This window comes from Papio anubis, chromosome X (genome assembly GCF_008728515.1).
Source record: "Papio anubis isolate 15944 chromosome X, Panubis1.0, whole genome shotgun sequence".
In the NCBI taxonomy this organism is placed as follows: Eukaryota; Metazoa; Chordata; class Mammalia; order Primates; family Cercopithecidae; genus Papio; species Papio anubis.
The window spans coordinates 83042676-83062841 of NC_044996.1; the positions used below are offsets into that span (position 1 = coordinate 83042676).

At 52.0% G+C, this 20166-nt stretch overlaps 1 protein-coding gene across 10 annotated transcripts in view; it reads right to left on the reverse strand.

The window, feature by feature from the left end:
- STARD8 (StAR related lipid transfer domain containing 8) overlaps positions 1-20166 on the reverse strand; it is a 44943-nt gene that overhangs the window by 6223 nt on the left and 18554 nt on the right. For 5 of the 10 annotated variants that reach the window (XM_021932768.2, XM_009197743.4, XM_009197751.4 and 2 more), the window contains exons 2-6: positions 6610-6681; positions 4199-4280; positions 3149-3212; positions 964-2381; positions 195-368 (exon numbers count right to left, since the gene is read on the reverse strand). In XM_021932768.2, the coding sequence (XP_021788460.1) occupies positions 195-368; positions 964-2381; positions 3149-3205 (1649 nt within the window). In that variant the 5' untranslated portion in view covers positions 3206-3212; positions 4199-4280; positions 6610-6681. Of the gene's footprint in view, positions 1-194; positions 369-963; positions 2521-3148; positions 3213-4198; positions 4281-6609; positions 6682-20166 lie in introns of those variants that run through there. The other 5 variants (XM_031660633.1, XM_003917820.5, XM_017954244.3 and 2 more) reach the window with 4 other exon arrangements.

The window sequence follows — 20166 nt, forward strand, 5'->3', positions numbered from 1 at the left end:
GACACAGCTGGAGGACTTCAGGTCCTCTGCCCCATACCCAGCCTTACCAAGCCCCTCCAGCCTCCTGGCATATCACACTGCTCCCCTGGCCTGTGGGCCCTGCCTGCCTGCACCCACCTCCTGGGCTGACCCTGCCTGGGGCCGTGGACCTGAGTCGGCAGTTTCCCACCCTCCGTAGCCCAGGAGCCACTCACCAGACCCAGCCCTGCTTGTGGGGCACAGTGTACTTCTCCATGAAGGCAGTAAGCCGCAGCAGTGAGCCCTTGTGCAGGAGGTTGATCTGGCCTGCAAACTGCCGGTTGATCTCCAGCGACTCTGAGTTGAGGCTGGGCCGATGGGAGTTCTGGAAGCTATGCCAGCGGAGCTTCCTGGTGGGGGGCGGTGAGAGGGGTGGAGAGGCCCAGAGGAGCAGGTTTGGCTAAACCTTAGAAAAGGTGTGTGTTATTCTGGTCCCCTTTTTTCTCTCCAAAGAAAACATGCAGGGAGTTGCGACCACTTTCAGGGCTGCTGCTGAGGCCCCAGGGTGGAAAAAGCTTGGACTCAGCTTCTTAGGGGCCAGGAAGTTCTTGGGGAGGGTGGCACAGAGCTCAGGCCCATCTAGTGCCAATAAGCAGTGAAGCCCCCTGCCCATTCCAAAACTACCGTGGAGGGGCTGCTCCAAGAAACTCTGAATGGGCAAACCTGGGGACCAGAGACCATCTCCTCTAGCATCCTCCCTCACTTTACAGATGAGGAAACTGAGGTCCAATGAGGAGAGCATCATTTCCTCAAGGCCACAGAAGAGGCAGGTTCTGGACCTAACTTTCTGGATTCCCAACTCCTGTACTCTATTCTCCTGAGCTGGCTGTGAGGGGATAACGCAGCCCCCAAGCACTTAGCCCTGGGTCTCATGACTGAGAAATCAGCTTCAGAGACAGAGAACAGGAGTCCCTGCGTCCGCCCCATCCCAACCCAAACTCTCACCTGCAGGGTCTGGTAAGTGAGGCCCCAACACCTGAATCGCGCCGTTCACGGGGCATTGATGCCTGGAGTCCAGCCAGGGGCCCCGCAGCCTCAGCCTCATTCATGGAGTTCCCACTACTGTCAAGTTCGCTGGAGGAGGCCACAGTATCAGAAATGGAGTGTCCTTCCTCCACAGACAGGCTAGAGGCAAAGGTGGGTTCCCCGCCTGAATGTGCCTCCTGCTCACTGTCCTGGGCTGGGGCCGGGGCTGGGGCCTCAGTCTCTTCCTGTGCCAGTGGCTCAGCCTCAGCTGGAGCCTGAGCCGGAGCTAGGACTGCTGGCTGGACTTCAGCCTGGGCCCAGGCTGGGGACTCTCCGTGGGCCAGAACCTCCATCTGGCTGAGAGCCTCAGCTTGGCATTTGACCTCAACTGTGGCTATTTGTACTGATGAAGTGGCCTCCTCCTCTTCCTCATCTCCAGGCCCCAGGTCTGAGTACATAGCCCGAGACCACAGCTCTACTCGTTGCTGTAGCCCCCACACGTGCTGGAGGATGTCGTCTAGGTGAGCATAGCTGCCCCCACTCTCCTCATCATCTTCATCTTCAGCCTCGACCCCAACCATTACAGGCTCAGCTGGGTACAGCTCAGGTAAGTTGTCATACGTGCTGGCATGGCTGCCCGTTGAGCCACAGGAGCCCCGGCGCCCCTCACAGCCCCACCGCCTGCCTGACTGCCAGTCTGCCAGGCGGTGTCCGTCCTCAGGACACAGGCTCTCAATGGACAGGGAGCGAGGGAATGTGCCTGGTTTGTGGTCCCCAGGCACATGCACCAGGCAATCACCCCGGTGTATCCGCTGAGGATGCCGGAACAAGGCCACAGGCCAAGCCTCCCAGGCCTTCCGAGTGTTGGCACCACTGCCACCGGCTGAAGTGGCGGCCCAGTTCTTGGCCCTGTAAAATCCGGCTGAGAGGAAGCCACGACAACTGCGGAAAGATGAGGCTTTGGAGACCTTCTCTGAGGCGGCTGGACTACGTTCGGGCTCTGCTTGCTGGCTGCCACTCTTTTCCTTCCACCTCAGAGACTCCAGGTGCTTGAGGAAGCTACGGTTACGATGGCGCTTCTTGGCTTTGTCCTGGGGACCCTCCTGGCCCTGGGTGGGGCTGAGGAAGGGCCGGTCACTCAAGCTGGGGGCACAGCCTGGCAAGGGCAAGACTACTGGCTCGGGTGGTAGGCTCACGGTGATGACTGGCAGAGAGGTGGCACTAAGCTCGGTGAGAACGCTCTCACAGCTTGAGGTCACTGGCAGGCCAGGGCTCGGTGGGGCCAACAGATCAGAGGACCCCATAGGAGACCAGCACTTACTTTCCTGCTGGAAGGCCCAGTGGCTACTGATGGTACACTGCTCTTCCTCTTCTGAGTCTTCATTCTGGGAAAGGCACTGCAGGGTCAGGTCAGAGAAGCCCAGGCCACAAGTCCTTGCTTGTACTCCACTCTCTGCTTCCAAACTCTTGGGGGACTCTGAGATGAAGGGCCCTGCTTTCTGGCTGAGAACATGGCCTAGGTGGGTAGAGCTAGCTCTGGGAGTGCCAGAGGAAGCCAGGAGTCACAGACAGAGCCCAGATGTATGGTAATGGTAATGGTCAAGTAACTAATCTAACCCCCCTTCCAATTTTACAGATAGGGAACAAACCCACAAACCAGAAGCCACTTGCCCAAGGTCAATGACATACATTAAGTCAGTGACAGACCTTCCCAAGCTCTGGGCTGTAGTCTTAGATTAGAATCACAACAGGGGTGGATGGAATTTGAGATTTTCTAGTTCATCTCCTTCTTTGCAAAATGGGGAAACTGAGGCCCAGAAGGGAAGAGGTTTCCCTGAGGTCCCTCAGCAATCAGTGGCAGAGCTGAGACCAGGCCCCATGGGCCTCCTGTCTCACAGCCCAGGGCTTTGGTAACTTGGCTGCCCCACCTGACTACAGGTCTCTGGTATAGAAAGCCCCAGAAAAAAAAAAGCAAGAAAGTGAGTTCCCAGGAAAGAATGGGGTCATAGATCTCCTCCATCTCTACCCCTAGCTGGGGAAAGGTACTGCTCTGGACATCTCAGACTCCTGGGATACTAGAGCTAGTTTTACAAATGGTTTACGTACGCCCTGGGTTTCCTTATGGCGCCACAAGACCACAGACCCGTTCTTTGCCATGACTCACCTGCTTGCTTTGAAAATGAACCTCCAGTTTCATCGAGGCACAATTGTTCAAGGTCATCAGCCTCCTGTAATAAAGTGGAAGTGTCCACCCAAGGTGGACATCCCCAAAGCCTGGCAGAGCCTACCAAGATGCACCCACCACTTCACATGCCCAAGCCATCAAAACTTCTCGCAAACTCCAATATTCCTAAGGTTTAAGAACCAGAGACAATGCTGGCAAGATTATGGCCTCTGCCCTCCAGGAGCTTACAGAGAGTGGAAATAAACCCTACAGAAATGGGACATGTTCAAAGACAGAGCAGACAGAAGGCACAGCAGACAAACACAGGGAGAGACAAGCAACCTCCATGAAGGAGGGATGCAGTCAGAGAAGGCGTCTTGGAGGACGCAAGTGGGATTTTGAGAGTGAGAGAAACAGGGACTCTTACCCAAGCTTACACAGGACACTGTAGGTATACAGTCAGCAAACAGATCAGTGGGCATGAGACCAGTGGGGCTAAGGCTAATGAACCAGCTTGCAAAGGGCTTTGGGTTGTATGCTAAAAAGTCTGCATTTTTATCCTTAGGCAGTGACAAATTTTAAGCAGAAAGAACAACCACTTGGAGCTGTTACAATGCTGAGGCTGGTGGATCTAGATGGATCTGGGAGTGGGGTGAGGGAAGGGGGAGAGGGGAGGGGAGAGATGGGTTATCAAGACTAAGGCCAGTTAGGCTGAAGCCTTGTGATCGATCCAAGGAGAAGCCATGGTTTGGCCTCAAACAAGGGCCAAGCTCTTGTAAGTAGAGAGGGACTGAAGCAGAGGAATATTTGGAGGCTTTAACTTTAGGAGAAAAGAAACAAGGCCAGATCTTGGCTTTCTAGCTAGAGTGACTGGGTGGTTGAGGGTATCACAAACACAAAGAACAGAATGAGCAATGTGACCGCAGAAGATAAGCTTTGTTAGTAAGCTGGGCTCCTCCTCTGTTAGAGGGTACAAGGGATGTTTTTTCCCACGAGGAAGCTTCAAAGCCAGGCCTTTGGTTTCCCAGGCCTGACCCTCAGCCCACCTACCTACACAGGGCCCCCAAAGAGTCCTCGTCCAGAAAACCGTGGTTTTTCTTCACAGAGCCAATATCCAGGGGAAACAAACCTTCTGTATGGCAGAGAGAAGCAAAGATGAGTCCAGTAGTGTATCACAAACTCAGCCTCAGCAGCCCTTGAGCTGGAGGGGAACGGCCAGGAAGGAGGGGGAGCAGGAAGACAAGAGGCAAAGCAGAAGGGAAAAACGTCAGGAATAAAGGAGGGTGCCCAGGGAGTTCAGGGGAAGGGTCTGGGAGAGGCCTAGAGGGCTGAGCTGGACCCAAGAATTCTGTCAGTCAGTGAGGCAGGTCTATGGGAGATAGCAGGCCCAAGACTCCAAGTGACTGCCAAGAGCCCAATATGGGTTCCCCCATTCCCCTTTGAATCCTGGGCTGCTCAGGCAGGGAAACTTCTCCTTGGCCCAAGGTGAACCTGGGGGAGTAGGGCAGGAGCAAGGACAGAAGGGACAGGACAGCACAGTAGCCAAACAATACCTTGCATCCCCCTGTGTCCCAGAGCAGTAGGAGCCCACTCCCTGGGACTTAGGGAGGGGAGAGGGGAAAGAAAGGAGTTGGGGGAATGGAAGAGAGAATCTGAGAAGTCTCACAGCTCTCTACCTTACTGGTGAAGCAAGCCCATTTGTTCCTTTACTCATTCAACTAATGAGTATCCAATTGAGCATCTACTTTGTGCTAGGCACTTGAGCAAACCATACAGCATACAACAGTGAACACAACAAAAATGGTTCCTGCCTTCATGGAGTTTACGCTCTTAAAGGAAACAGATAAGCAACGACACTTAAAACCAAGATGGTGCAGTTACAAATGTCATGGAAGACATCAGTCAGCATGATAGTGTAAAGGGAGGCTGGTAGGGGTGGCGGCTGCTTGTAGAGAGGTGGTCAGCAGAGAGCTTTCTGAAGCAGTGACATCTGAGCTGAGTCTTGAAAGATGAGAAGCAGCCAGCTGTGCAAGGAAACTGCAAAGAGAGTTCCAGGCAGGAGGAACATCAGCATCAAGGCTCTGAAGAGGGAAAAAGCTTGGTGTGAGCAAGTGTAGAGAGGAGCCCTGTGAACAAAGGTAAGAGTAATCAATGGAGGTTGGAGAATGCAGTGTGACAGGCCAGAACAGAGCGTCTGTGTGTATTTCATTCTGAGTGTGCTGGAAGGCCATCGGAGGGCTTGGAGCAGGACTGATAGTCAGGCCTATGGCCAACAAGAGCCCTCCAGCTGCAGTGTAGAGATGAGAGTGCAAGAGCACAGGAAGCTGCTGTACTAGCCCAGGTGAGCCGTGACACTGGGTCACACCAGGCTGTGGCAGTGGAGGTAGTAAGAAGTGGATTGATTCAAGATACGTTCTGGAGGGAAAAGGTCTTGCTGAAAGGTTAAACATAGGAGATGGGAACAAGGAGGAATTAAATTAAGGATGACTCCTGGGTATGGCGCTTGAGTAAGTGGGTAAATGGTGGTACCATCAGGAGTTGGTTTTAGACCTGTTTAATCCGAGACACCCATCAGACATCAGAGTAGAGAGATTGAATTGGCAGCTGTGAATATATGAATCTGGAGCTTGGGGATGAGGTCTGAACATTTGCAAGTCATCAGAATATGGATGGTACTTAGAGAAAGATCTCATGAGAAAGAAATGTTGAGAGAGAAGAGGGCCCCGGACCGAGCCCTGGGATATCCTAACCTTTAGATATCAGTTAGAGGAAGCAGAGTCAGCTAAGGAGACAGAACCCAGTCAGAAAGGCAGCCAGGAGAGGGGGGTGTTCCAGAAGCCAAAGGAAGAAGTGGCCAGTGGCACTGAATGCTGCTGAGAAATGGAGCAAGATGAGGACTGGGAAGTGACCACTGAGTGTGACCACATGGACGTCACTGGTGAACTGACCAGGCAAGTTGACCAGCCGAGGTGGATGTGAAGCCAGGGCGCAGTAGGGGTGTGGGCAGAAAAGGGGAAGGGAAACAGCAAATGTGAAGAACTCTAGAAAAACACAAAAGAGAAATGAAGGAAAACAGAGAAATGAGGCCACCACTGTGGGGCAAGTGAGGCCAAGGCTGGGCCACCAGGGTGTACAACTCCAAGTGGCATTCTTCACACCATGTGTACCGACATGGCATCCTCAGGATTGGTACCACGTGGTGACCCTGGTCAAGACAAGGTACCTTAAAGGCATGGGCAACAGCAGAGTTTGTGGCAGTTGTGAGAGCAATCTCGTAGAGATGATGCGGGAGAGAAAGGTACAACTGCAGAAGCAAAGTCAGAAAAAAATCGGAGCAAGGCCAGGAGACACTGCTTGTGTGTAGTTGGAGAGAGAATCTGACTTGCCCCATTTAACAGACAAAAAACTGAGGGCTAGGGGAAGTATGTAACGGGGGAGGGTAAACAATTGAGTGGCCTTACCTTCAAAAAGCTGCACATACTGAGGGAATCCTGTTGCTCGAAGCCACTCACATGCTCTTTTGGCCTCGGCTTCTAAAACAGAACAAGGGAAAGAAACAGGCAAAGAAATGGGGTTAGGAGGGTGCTGACGCCAGGGCCCTAGGTGTATGCTGCCCAACCCCAGCAGGCAGGCATATCTCATTCTGGTGATCCAGAAATGGCAAGAGAAGGCCAGAGGTCCTAGCACATTTGCTCCAAGTCATAGCCAACCAGGAGGCCCTCTGCTCCCCAAACCCTACTGTCTGGGCATCCTGGCCCTGGCTTTCTTGAGTCTCATTCCCTGCCTCTTCCAAACCCCTCCCACTCTCCCACCCCCTGCCCAGGAACCAGGATCATCTGGGGTCAAGGAGGCCTGCTGGGATAAGAAGTCACAGCTGTGTCCACCCCCCAAGCCTTTCTGAGGAACCTACCCCCTTCCAAGGCCCTGGGTAGACCAGCCTAGTCCAGGCAGGAAATAGGAATGCTCAACCATTCCTATCATTCTCTTTCTCATCATCACATGTAACATTCTTCAGCACTTTGACAGCCAAATCTCATTTCACACACACAATAACCGGTGATGGCTTTGCTATCCCCATTTTACAGACATACAAACAGGCTCAGCCTATGGTCTCACAGTGGACAAAGCAGCAGTGCCAGGGTTGGAATCCCAGCTGAGTCTGACAGCAGCATCCCCATGCTCATTCCAGTCCTCCCTCCTCAGGGAGCTTCCCAGTACTGCCCCAGCTCTCTTGGCCTATTTGTGTCATAGTGCAGTGCTGAGTGTCATGAAGACACAGTACTGGCCTGTTGGGGTCTTGGGGGAAGAACAGGGCTAGGTCAGCCTGTCACCTCTGCTCTGGGAGTTCTGGCACAGAGCTGGGCACCCCTGCCAGCGCCAGCGGAGATGTGCAGCTGGACTGAAGCCACAGAGGAGGCACTTCTAGTCAGGGTAGGCCAAATACCAGCAGTAAAGCCCTGCGCCTGCCCAGGCGGTTATTTGCTTTCCACCCAGGTGATGCCAAGATGAGTGGGGCTGGGGCCATGGGACCTGGCATCGCAGGGATGGTGGGGGAAGTCAGCTGGTTTTAGCAGAGCTGATCCGGCCACGGAGTCCTGCCCTCAACACGTCCTCCACTTCCTCAGCACCTGTGGCCACAGCCTCACCTGGCCCCCCTGACCAGAGGACTCTAAGGAGGCTGGTGAGGTTTTTCCAAGACAGGAAGAGCTCTCTCTTCCCAGTGCTCACTCACAAGGAAACCCAGGATGAAATCCTAGTGGCTGGGACAGATAAGATGAAGGACAAAACAGTATTTCAGAGATGCTAGGTGAGTAGACAGTGGAGGGAAGAGTGAGGGAAGTTAGAAGTCAGTCAGAAAAAGTAATGGGCTCCTCAAGGGTCACATACTGATGAGGATTTGAGGGAAAGAAGAGAGGGCTCTGCAGCCCCTGGAGCCCCTGCAGGTTTTGGGGGCAAATGGGGGTAAGGGCAAGGATGAACATCTGTGCATTTCTGTGAGTGCATGCAACAGGTCAGTGTCCACCACAGCATCTGTCTCTACACGTAGCTGTAGCCAAATGTGCTCATGTCTACAACTCATGAGGATCACTGTGGGACTGTGCACCTGTATATACCCACAGGCACCTCAGTCTGTGCATGCACCCGCCTCTCTCTCTGTCTCTCTCTCTCGTCTCTTTCTCTCCGTGTGTGTGTGTGTGTATGTATGTTTTATGTTACTGCAACTTCCTAACCTAAGATACAGATCTAGGAATCGCCAGGACCTCTGAGGGGTCCCTGAAAAGTGTCTGACAGAGCCCTGCTAGCAGTACCTCCACCTGTCTGGCAGGGGGCAATGCAAGCCTGAAAAAGGATCCTGTGCTCCAGGCCAGTGGTAGTCTAGGTGATGTAAGACCAGTCCAAAGGGACTGCACAGCTGCCCAGGGAGCCTTTGAGGAACATGGTTCTGCTGCTAGGACAGCTGAGCTGGCTGCCACAGCCACTTCCCTGTCCCTGTTCCTGTCGTGCCCCTGGGATGAGACCCTTTCCCCATCTCAGCACCCATCCTGGCAGCCAGCTCTGCTTTCCTGTTATTAGGACAAAAGGGAGGTACCAGAAGATGGACCAGGTTAGGACTTCCAGAGAGGCGGGCACAGGAGCAGACAGCGGCCTCTAAAGGGTCACAAGTATGGCCACCCCAGGAAAGGGAGCAAATCTCTAGGGTAGGCCTGCATGCCAGGAACACACCCTTAAAATCCCACTGCAGCCCTCAGTTACTCATGGCTAATGGAGAGGATAGGAGAGGCACCTCCCTCCCCTGATGCTAGGCATCGGCCCTAGCTGGGGGTTGGCAGAAGAGGACCATCTCACTCAGGCCAATGCCAAGTTCTTTCATGACTACCTAGAGCCCTGTAGCCCCTCACTACTCAAAGTGTAGTCCCAGACTAGCAGCATCAACATCACAGGGGAGCTTGTTAGAAATGCAGAATCCCAAGCCCCACACCCAGAACCACTATATTTAAGAAGACCCTCAGGCAAACACATTAAAGTTTGAAAAGTCTTGGTCTGAATCACATTGCTCAGTGATTCTCACCCCTGGATGCAAATAAGAATCAGCTAGGAAGTGTTATTTTTAAAAATACCAGTGCCCAGAAGGCTGGCTTAACTGATCTGTGGTAGGACTCTCCACATTGGTATTTTTAAAAAAGTTACAATATAAAGCCTACTGAGGTCCAGGAGACTTTTCCAAGGTCATACAGGGTAAAGTATCACAGGTGAGACTATAACCCTGATCTTTTCACTCCATGTTCAGCGCTCTTGGCCATTGCATTATGCCACCTGCCCTCATGCCAGCCAAGCAAGGAGCTCAGACTCAGGAACCAACCCCAGCCCCCCAGGCTGTTTTCCTGCTCCTTCCGGTCTAGTGGAGTCACAACCCAGGGTTCAAATCCTGATGCTGTCAGTCACTAGCTCTTCGACTTTGGGCAAGTTGTATAACCTCTCCAGGTTTCCATTTCCTCCTCTGTAAAACAGGAGCCACGGCATCCACATCTTTTTTCAATTTTTATTTTATTTATTTTTCATGTTTTTGGATTTTTTTTTTTTTCTTTTTGAGACAGGGTCTCACTCTGTCACCCAAGCTGGAGTGCAGTGGTGCTATCACAGCTCACTGCAGGCTCAAACTCCTGGGTTTGTGTGATCCTCCCATCTCAGCCTCCTGACTAGCTAGGACTACAATAGCAGCCCCCACACCACACCCGGCTACTTTTCTTTTTATTTTTTGTAGAGACGGGGTCTCACTACATTGCCCAGGCTGGTCTCCATCTCCTGGCCTCCAGTGATCCTCCTGTCTCCCTGTCTCAGCCTCCCAAAGTGCTAGGATTACAGGTGTGAGCCACCACACCCAGTCAGCATCCACATCTTATAGCTACTGACAGCATTAAATAAAAGACTGGAGAAAGCAAAAGCCCCTGGCACATAATACCAAGCACTCAACAAATGTGTTCCACCCCAACTCTGACTCTGAAAGGTCCCAAAGAAAAAGAGGAAATTAGAGAAAGAAGCCCAGCTACTGCATTCCCTTGTGGGTCTGGACAATGGCTTTGCCCAGACCACTGTCAGAATTGAGGCCAAATGGTTGGGGGAAGTGAGGTAAGGAGGCAGAAGTTTCAAAGAGGTTGCAATTGCTCCAAAGACAAAGGAGCAAAGAAGTTTGGAGTAGGGCTACAGACTGAATTCCCCACCACCTCTCCTTAACAGGAATCTAGAGAATGTAATGGGTTATTACCAAACAGGATGTCAGGGACATTGGCTCCCCACAATACACCATCTCATGGAGGGCTGGGAGGCCCTGAGGCTCCCTCCCAGATGGATCAGTCAGGGACATATGTCTTGGTGATTAAGGGCTGAACTGCGCTGCTCTGCCTTGTCCCTCCCACTCGTCTCAGCCTGCCCAGGCTGAGGCCAGGAGCGACCCCACCTCCACCCCTAGTAGAGTCAATTCACCTGGGGCTGAAGCCAGGTGGCCCAGACTGAGGATTGGCTTATGTATCTGGGGGGGAAAGTGACAATGGGCAGGCTGAGGTGAGGTAGGAATGTTTGTGGTCCCGTGCCTTACCTCTATATCCAGATGTGCAGATTCCAAGGCATGGCTACCAGCAGTTCTAAAGGCTATATTCTGCATGCGGTGTATGCTCTGGCCAAAGCTTAGGTGATGTGCCAGGGTAGGTCAGTAACAGCAGTCAGCTGGCACAAACTGGATTCCACTGAGACTTAAGCCCAGACTCTCCCTGGGGGAGGGGCCCAGATGATCCAGGCTGGGAGAGTCAGGGGGAGAGGGCATACTAGAAAGCTTCAGAGTCCAATCAGGCCTCAGAGCCAAACCCACAGGTCTCCTGGAGGGAGCGTCAAAGTAGGAAAGGCTGAGCAGCAGCACATGCTTTCTGAGGTCAATGATGGTATCCGCACCTACATTTACACAGGCCACGTTCCCAGAGACAGCACAGAGCAGTTTTCTATGCTGAGAAGGATGCAACCAGGAAAAAAGCAGACCTTCTGGTCTTGAGAAACACTCAAGCATAGGGCTTATGCACCCAGGAAAGAGGCAGCAACATTTCTCACTGGGAGATGCAATAATGCCCACAGATGATCACTAAGTTGGAAAAAGAGCTTTTTTCCAATCAAGCCAGCTTCCATGCTTGCCACTAAGTCATCTGAGACAACTCGTGTCATTCTCTAAGCTTTGGTTTCCAAATTTATACAGTGGGGACTAACGACTTTCCTGTCTACCACTGTGGTTACCTTATAGATTTGATCAGGCTTTTGCTGGTTTTGAAAGTGGCTATATAAAAGTTCTCATTAACAAAGGCTATTTTTATTAAGATGAGCTGAACTTTGTACCCATCTAGTCTTTAAGACACAGTTCAGATTGTGTACCAGTTGCAAAGAGGTGAGAGAAAAGAGCCAGGAGGAAGAGAGAAGGCAACAGGCATCTAATCTAGACTACAGGAAGTAAGGCCTCAGCCAGCCAGTGTCACCAACCCCACTCTCGGGCTGGGTATCCCCTCTTCACACCACTACTAGGCAACCCCAGTCCTTGTACCTTCTGGTCACTCAGTGGGTTATAAGACAGCTGCCCCAGCCCTGGGTTCAGCCTACTCATGCCTAACCATAAAGACAATATCAGGCATGGGGACCTGGCAGGAAGATACAGGCTCAAGACAAGCAATGGATGGATGTCACAGGGACACAGATGAAAGCATCCCTTATTACTGCTGGAGCTGTTGGGTGTCCCGTCCCATTCCTCCCTCACCTCTCAAATCTGGCTGCACGTTAAAATCTCCTGGGGAGCTTTTACTAATAGGCCCCACCCATGACTAGTTAAATTAAACTCTCTGGGGATAGGGTTCATTTTTGTTTGCTTATTTTTGAGAGCTCTCCCGGTGCTTCTAAAGTACAGCCCGTGATAAAGACCACCACCCTAAACAGAAAAGGCCTGCTAGAAAGCCACAGGTATAGGTCCCTGGAAAATTCTACCCAGAGCCGAGTCACAGGCCTGTTCTGCTCACAGGCCCACGTTCTCTCTCGACCTGAGTGCAGGAGCAAGAGAGACCAGCATCAATGTGAATGCCTATGATGACTGAGGGAAGGCAGGCAGTGGGTGTTTGTGAAGGTCATTCAGTTAGCTGACCTGCTCCCTAAGGTGCCTTTAAACATGCGGTGGCCTCCTTTACCTGACTTAGCTTCCTGTTTGGAAAAGCATCGCCTCCATGGTGCTCACCAGAGGACAGGGGCCTCCAAAACAGGATCTGTCTCCATGTCGGTCTCTCCCACCTTCACTGAGTGCAGGAGGAAAAGCCAGTGTCCTGAGTGGTGGAGAAAGACCTGGGATGCCACTATCTACGTGACAACCCCAGTTCCCAAGGCAGGCTCTGTGAGGCTGGTCCCTCAAGGCAGGGCTAGGAGGCAGGCAGGGGGTCGCCTACCACTGCAGGCCCTGCTACTGCTGCTCAGAAATGCTAGGACCCGGCAAACCGCTTCTCAGATCATTTCTTTTGGTTGCTACAGGGCCCATTTCCTTTGGTTGCTACAAGATGCATTTCCTTTGCCTGCTCTCCAACCCTAGAGGGGGACCTCTCTCAAGGAGAAGGTGCTGGCCTTTTGGCAGAGGGCTTGTATCTCAGAAGCTACCATCCTCAGCATGTGGCCCCAACTGCTCTGAGCAGCTCCTTATACCCTCCCTAAAGGAAACACTAAGGGACCCAGGCCAAAATAAGCTTGCCCACCAAGCCTTGAGCCCTGGCACAGGGCTGCATCCCTCAGGGGCACTGTTTCATTTGAATTTGCACAAAGCTACCCTCTAGGTTGGCAGTGCCCCTAGCAGAAGTGCTGCAATGAGTGGCTGGCTGACTCTGCCACCTCTCTCCCTGGGGGACAGTGGGTGAGGGACCTGTACTAAGAGCTGTCAGGGATTACAGGGCCACCAAGACTTTCCCTCCTGACCTTGAAGCAGACATGCAAGGGGGTCTGCAATGCCCTATCTATGGGGTGGTCCAGTTCACTGGCGCCTCTCTCTGCTCCTGCTGCTCTTCACTGAAATCACAACTCTAACTTGATTCTTACAGGAGGAGGCACAGGGAGGAAAGGAGACAGGACCAAAATAGCTCTCATCTCACATTCCAAACCTCACAGGAGGGGCACCACAGGAAGGGCCTCTGTATTTCACCCAGCCTAGGTTGGCAGTGCTGGACCCTGGCTGGCCTCTGGCTTGTTAGGTCACCGGGCAGAACTCAGCGCCCTGCTGCACCTGTTCAGATGCCAGTCTCGGTCTCGGTTGGGGCTACAGCTGGATGCCAAGTTCTGGGCCCATACAAGCAACACTTCTGGAGCCTCCCTGTCACAAATGAGGCACCACTAAAGCAAACAGCCCAGGAGGGGCCCCTAGGACAGGATGGCAGGAAAAACAAGTCACTGAATCTTTTAGCTGGCCAGTGGTAAGTTCAGGAGTGTGGTTCTACCTTCTATATAACATCCCTCTCGCAACACTGCACACCCCAGAAAAAATTTATAGTCTCTACCACAGGGATTCTCAACCAGGGACAATTTTTACCCCAGGGGACATTTGGCAACGTCTGGAGACATTTTTGGTCATCTCAACTGGTGGGGGTTAAGGGGGAAATGCTACTAGCATCTACTCAGTAGAGGCCAGGGATGCTGCTAAACATCATACACTGCACCAGACAGCCCCAGACAAAGAAAGGTTGACCCCAGATCTGAAGCATGAGACCCTGAGGGTTGGCCTCTGCCTTATCTGGGGCCTCGGGCCCCTCTGGGCAGCCCACCCTCCCGCCAGGATGTCCTGGGGGCTGAAGTGAAGAATGGGTACAACATTCAGTGGCGGTCCCTAGCCTTTGCACATTGTGGACACCTTGCAGGATCGGCCAGGAAGAGGCGGCAATTCTGGTTTGGCATTTTAGTTCCCCACTCCTCTCCGCAAAGCAGTGGCCTTAGCTCCTGTATGCAGCTATAAATGAGGGAGAATCATGAGCACCCTGAGGTTAAACCAGACCTCAGGCCCACTGAGGCTGCTGGAGATTTTGGGTCCAGAGGCAGCCCAGCCTGTAGGCTCCTGGGCTTGAGCTTGGTATGGCAGGACCAAAGTAGGCAGCTGACATTCCTGCCCGGCACTGGGTTTCCCTATGACAAGGAAGGTCAAAGCTGCCACCTGCTCAGCTGCAGTTGCTCCATTAGTTTTCTTGCCCCCAAGGGCCTCCTGCCCCCAACCCAGTCCCAGGTGCTCTGACAAGGTCATGGTGCCTAGGAAAGAGAGACTTGTTTTAATGAGCCATGTGCTACTCCGTCATCTCCAGTCCCTGGCCTAGAGGTAAATGATGCCAGCCTAACCGGTCTGGCGCAGATATTAGGTCAGTGGTGACTGCTCTCCACTTTGGTTTGAGTGGAAAGTATTGAACTAACGGTCAGGTGAACTACCTTCTGGCCTTAGCTCCACTAGCATCTTGCATAACCTCAGGCAAGCCATTACCTCTGTCTGAACCTCAGTTTCCCCATCTCCTAATGACCATTCCCCAAAATCTAGAGCTGCAGCAGAGGTGTGTGTGATGGGTAGTGGCTGTCTTAGTGGGGGGAGCTTTCTTCCTTCACATTCTTTTCTGAGGACCCAAGCAAGGATCCTCAGTGTAACGCACACCAAACCCATCTTTCCCCACAAACCAGCTCTCCGTATGTTTCTGCCTCCCAGTGTGCCCACTGCCTAGGCTTAAACCTCAAGTCATTCTTGCTCTCTTCTCGCCACATGTATTTAGTCACCAAATTCTACCAACTTTTCCATCAAATGGTTGGGCTTTTTTCCTGCCCAACTGCGCTCTAAGTTCTTCTGCCTGGATTACTTCAGCCCTCCAAGTTCCCAGCCTCTAGCTTCTCCTTTCAAGGGGTCATCCTGCCAGCTGCTTCTTCTAAGAGCCCAGTTCTAACCTGGCCGCTCCCCTACTCTACAACCTAAAGAGCTTCCACAGCCTGGGGCAGATAGCCTTGACTGCTCCCTGGCACTCAAGACTCTGCACAATCTAGACACAGCCTGATTTGAAGCTTTAAACTACTATTTATTCATCAAGCTGGAGATCAAACACCCCCTCCCACGAAGCCTCCCCTGACCTCTCACCAACCCCCTAACACCCAGTGGCTCAGTTCAATTAAGCAGTCCCCTAACACATTTCCATGATCATCTCAGCAGCATGTGAGTCTATCCCCCATTCAACTGGGGACTTCTCTGCACTGGGTACTTTTGGTCTTTGTGTTGCCACTGAAGTGTGTTAAGGGCTACCGAATGTTCTGGCAACACACAGACAGGAAGCCCTACTTCCCACTACACAGAATACAGGCCACTGACTCTGCTCCCTTGTCTGGTATCACCACAGCACTAGAAATGGAATTGAGCACCTCTTTACCTCAAAGCCTTGCCCTAGGACAGAAACCACATAGCCAGGAACGAAGGCTCAGAGATGTGAGAACAGAAAATGAACTCTGCTCAATGGTGGAGGCATTATGACCTGAAGGAGCACTTCACTCCGCCGAGCTCAGGGGAGGGCATCCACGTTCACCTGAGAGAAGGGGCGTGCCTACCTCCTGCCTCCCTCTCTTGGCCTGGAAAGTCTTGGCGCTTGTCTGTTTTGACCCTGTGCCATCACGTCTGCATCCCACCCCCTTGCCTACTTCCCTTTCCTTTTGCTCAGGCCAAATATAAACTCCTGGACAGGAAATGCCTTGAAGGAGCCTGGCCCCACCCTGAGATCCACAGAAAATTGTCTCTGATAGAAAGGAAATGGGCCTGAAAGAAGTGGCCTCCCTGGGAAGGGAGCAGACACAACGCCTCCCCCAGCCCCAAGGAGAGTCAGAGGGAGGGCTGTGATGCTGAGCACATAGCAAGGGGCGGAGCCTATGGCTCTGGGGGCAAGGGTGACGATGTGCATGCTCAGGTCATGGTAGGGCCAAGGGAAGGAGAACCCCAAACGGTGGTCTTACAGCTCTGTAAGGCCTATGGGCATAGAGGTTACAGGGTACAGTGGGAGGAGTTAACAGGCTAGTCACCTGAAGACGTAGCCTATTAGTCACGGCTCTGTACCTCTTCCTTTTCTTTTTTTAAAATGAGGTCTCACTCTGTCACCAGGGCTGTAGTGTAGTAGCACGATCACAGCTCACTGCAGCCTCGACCTCCTGGGCTCAAGCAATCCTCCCACCTCAGCCTCCAGAGTAGCTGGGACTACAGGCACACACCATGACGCCCAACTAATTTTTGTATTTTTTTATTTTTTGTAGAGATAGGTGTCTCCCTATATTTCCCAGGCTGGTCTCAAACTCCTTGGCTCAGGCAATCCTTCTGCCTCAGCCTTTCAAATTGCTGGATTATAGATGTGAGCCACCACCGCCCCTGGTCCTGGCTCTATACTTCTTACTCACAGCAATATTTGTGATACAGAATGTAATTATTAATAAAATATAGCAGACACTAATAGTTATACAGTACTAACTACGTGCCCTGGGCCACGGACTTTGTACTGAGCCATTATTATGTCCCAGGCATTTCTTTAGGTTTTTTTTTTTTTTTTTTAATGTGTATTATGTAACTGAATCTTCACAACAAACCTGTGAGCTAAGTGCTCCAATAATATCTCTATTTTACAGAGGAGGAAACTGAGACCCAGAGATACGGAGTAACTTGCCCAAGGTCAGCAACTAAGAAGTGGTGAGCCAGGATGCAAATCCAAGCAGTTTGGCTCTAGAGTCAGAGCTACCAAGTTAGAATCTTCCTCATTAAAGAAAAGAAATTGTCTAGGCTGGGGCCTGGCACACAGCAGACACAAAATCATTTACCAGGGTTTTTGCAGTATGAGTGGTTAGCCTGAATTTAACTTCCCATCAGCCGGGAAAGCACTTGATCATCCTGTATGTCATTTGGTCCCCGCAAGAACTCGTCCAAAGCAGGTAATGCCTATGGTACAAATGGGGAACTGAGGCTACACTAGGTCAAGTAGCTTCTGTTGGACTACAGATTGGGCCAGAAGCCTACCTAAACACCCACAGCCCTCCTGCTGACCTGTTCCCTCCCTCGGCTCTCCCCTTAGAATCCACTCCCCATGAACTGTGAATTTATTCAACTAATAATACCCAAGCACCTACTTGGTGCCAAGCCCTACGCTGGGTACTAAGGTCTGAAAAGAGAAAAAAAGTTGAACTCTCCTGCAGCACTTGGCCAGAGCTGCTGCCAGGCCCATCCTTCTCAGGAGACAGAGGTTCACATGGACTGGCCTTCGTAGCACTCCCTGGAGCTTGCTTTGGAAGCAAGATAAAGGGGCATAAGCCCCGAAGCAATGGAGCTGACAGCTAGTACAGCCTGAGGGAAGGAAGGTTGCAGCCCCCAGGACCCTGAGATGGAAGCACTTCGGGGAGGGCTAGAGCTTCCGGACAACCTCCTCCCACCCAATTCTAGCATGGGACACGCCAGCTAGTGATCATAGGAGCTAATCCAGCCAGCCTCCTGCCTGCCCCAACCACCCACGCCTTCTAAATAATGCAGCTTGGTTGTCAAGAAGGCATATTCAAATGTCTCTTCTTCCCCGATGCCACCCAGCACCCTGCTCTCCACCCCCAGTACTAGAAGGTGCTAATCAGGCAGGCCTGGTGCTGATGTCAGAACCACACTGCCACCCCCACCGCCCAACTCCCTCCTATACACCCTCCCCACCCCAATGCAGCTCTGTTTTAGAGCATAAATACCCACTCCTCCATGTCCTCCCTCCTATCCATCTGTCCACCTTGGTGATGGAGGGTGAGGGGAAGTGCACAGAGCAGACAGGCAAGGACCTGGGGACTGCCTGCCCAGAAGTGACTAATCACTGGTGGGTGTGATGAGCACTCAGGAGGGGAAGGAGACCCGAACTTCAGCTCTTGCCTCCTGGCCAGGCATCTGGAGAGAGGCATGGCCCAGTCATTAAAGATGTCAGGAGGTAGAGTCAGACCAGCTGGGTCCTGATCCCAGCTCCATCACTCCCTGGATATGTGACCTTGGGCAAGTTTATCTAAACTCTACTTACCTCAGTTGCTTCACAAGTAAAATAGAGACAAAGATAGCAGTATCTACCTTACAGAATTGCCATGAATGCTAAAGAAGTTAAAATGTGTCAATAATTTAGAAGAGTTCACTATTATTATTGGTGTGACCAATAATAATAAAATTGGTGACACCAATAATAATAGTGAACTCTTCTAAATTATTGACACTGCCTTGAAAACTGTTGCAGTGTCGTGAATGCCACTAAAGAAGGCCAGAGGAAGGGAGCCCTGTGGGTGGGCATGGCCAAAGGGGCTTTTCTGGGTAAGGTGGACTCTGAAATGACTGCAAAGTCCAGACCGAATGCCCAGGAGGTGGCAGGTTTAAGGACTGCACAACCCCACGTCAGTGAAAAACAGCAAAATGACAGGACTGCAGAAGGTGCTACCAAGCAACAATCATGGCAATAATTTTATTTATATTGTTGGATTTAATATTCAACAACCCCATGAGGTGGATACATATCTCCATTTCAGAGCTGACAAAATGAAGGCTCAGAGAAGTTAAGTAATTTGCCCAAAGTCTCCCAGCACTGTGAACATGAGAGCTTGTGTACAGCTCAGGATGTATTTTACTTCTGCTCCACTCTGACCCCTTTTCCACATTCTCCTCTTTGTTTTTACCATTTAGAAGGCCCTGCTGGTGTGGGCACTGCTCAGGACAGATGTTTGGGGACAAGCTCTTCCCACAAGCTCAACAGCCTCTGCCACAGCCTGACTTGACCTCAGCCTGGAGCAGAAAGGCTGGCTGCAGGTGCCTATCTCACACCTCAGACAGGCCAGCCTTTGGCCAGCCCAGATAAAGGACAGGAAATCCTAGGCCACCTCCCCTGGAGCTCACTCTCTCACAGGAACAGAGTTGCAGCCAGGGCAGGAGTTCCTCTGTGGTGGGGAAGCTGCCGAGTCAGCCCCGGCTGCCATGGCTGCTGGGTGTGGTTTGGGGAAAACAGGGAGGGCTGAGGGTCAGGAGACCTGGGCTCCAAATCCTCCCTCACTGGAGACTGTTCCTGCCTTCCCTGGGCCTCAGGTGGAGACCACCACAGATCACTCTGGGGAAATCATACCATCTACTTTACAGGGCTGCTCGAAGAACACAGTGGGATCATGGAAGTGAAAGTGCCTTGAAAACTGAAGAAATGGGAGGACTCATAGTCGTCATCATCAACTGCCAGGGGAAGGAATGGCTAAGCTGGTATTTCTCCCTGTCTGATTCACTCTTCTAGGCCCCACTGTGGGCATGGCTCATACTCATTTCCGGCTTCAGTACTCCCTAAAATATCCTCTTCCCTCCACCCCTCACCAACTCCAAAGATAAAACTGAGTGGCAGGAAAGCAGGGTACGCTGGAAGCCCCCCACATATTACATAGTATTCAACTAATCAAGGGGAACACCTACTAACACCAGGCTTGTCCTCCACTACGGGGGCACCAATTAGAAGGCCCTACCTTCCAAGGGCTCTCCAATCATGAGAGCTGGCTGGACCTGAACAATAAACAAATCAGCATTGTCTAAGGTATTTGCACCCAAGATTCTAGGGGTTAGGAGTCTACCCACTGGGGTAACTAGAAAAGGATTATGGAGAAGTCATCTGAACAAGTTCAGACTATAAATAAACTAAGGGGAGTGAGGGGTTTCCAGTGCCCCATTTCCTGTCTCCACATGTTAAGGGGGCCATAAACAGTAGCAGGCAGGGAGGACAGAGGACAGTGATGAGGCTGGGAAGGGTGCTGCTCCAGGTCTGAGGAGCAGCACAGATGCTTGAAGGCTGTTTGGCCTAGAGAAGACACAGGTGCACTTGGGTTCCGTCCTCAGACTCCTGAAGGTCAGAGAGAGCAGACAGGGTCCAGGTGGTCCCAAGGGGCACAGTCGGGACCCAGGGTTAGACGCCTCAGGGAGGCACAGTTAAGTTCAACATGAG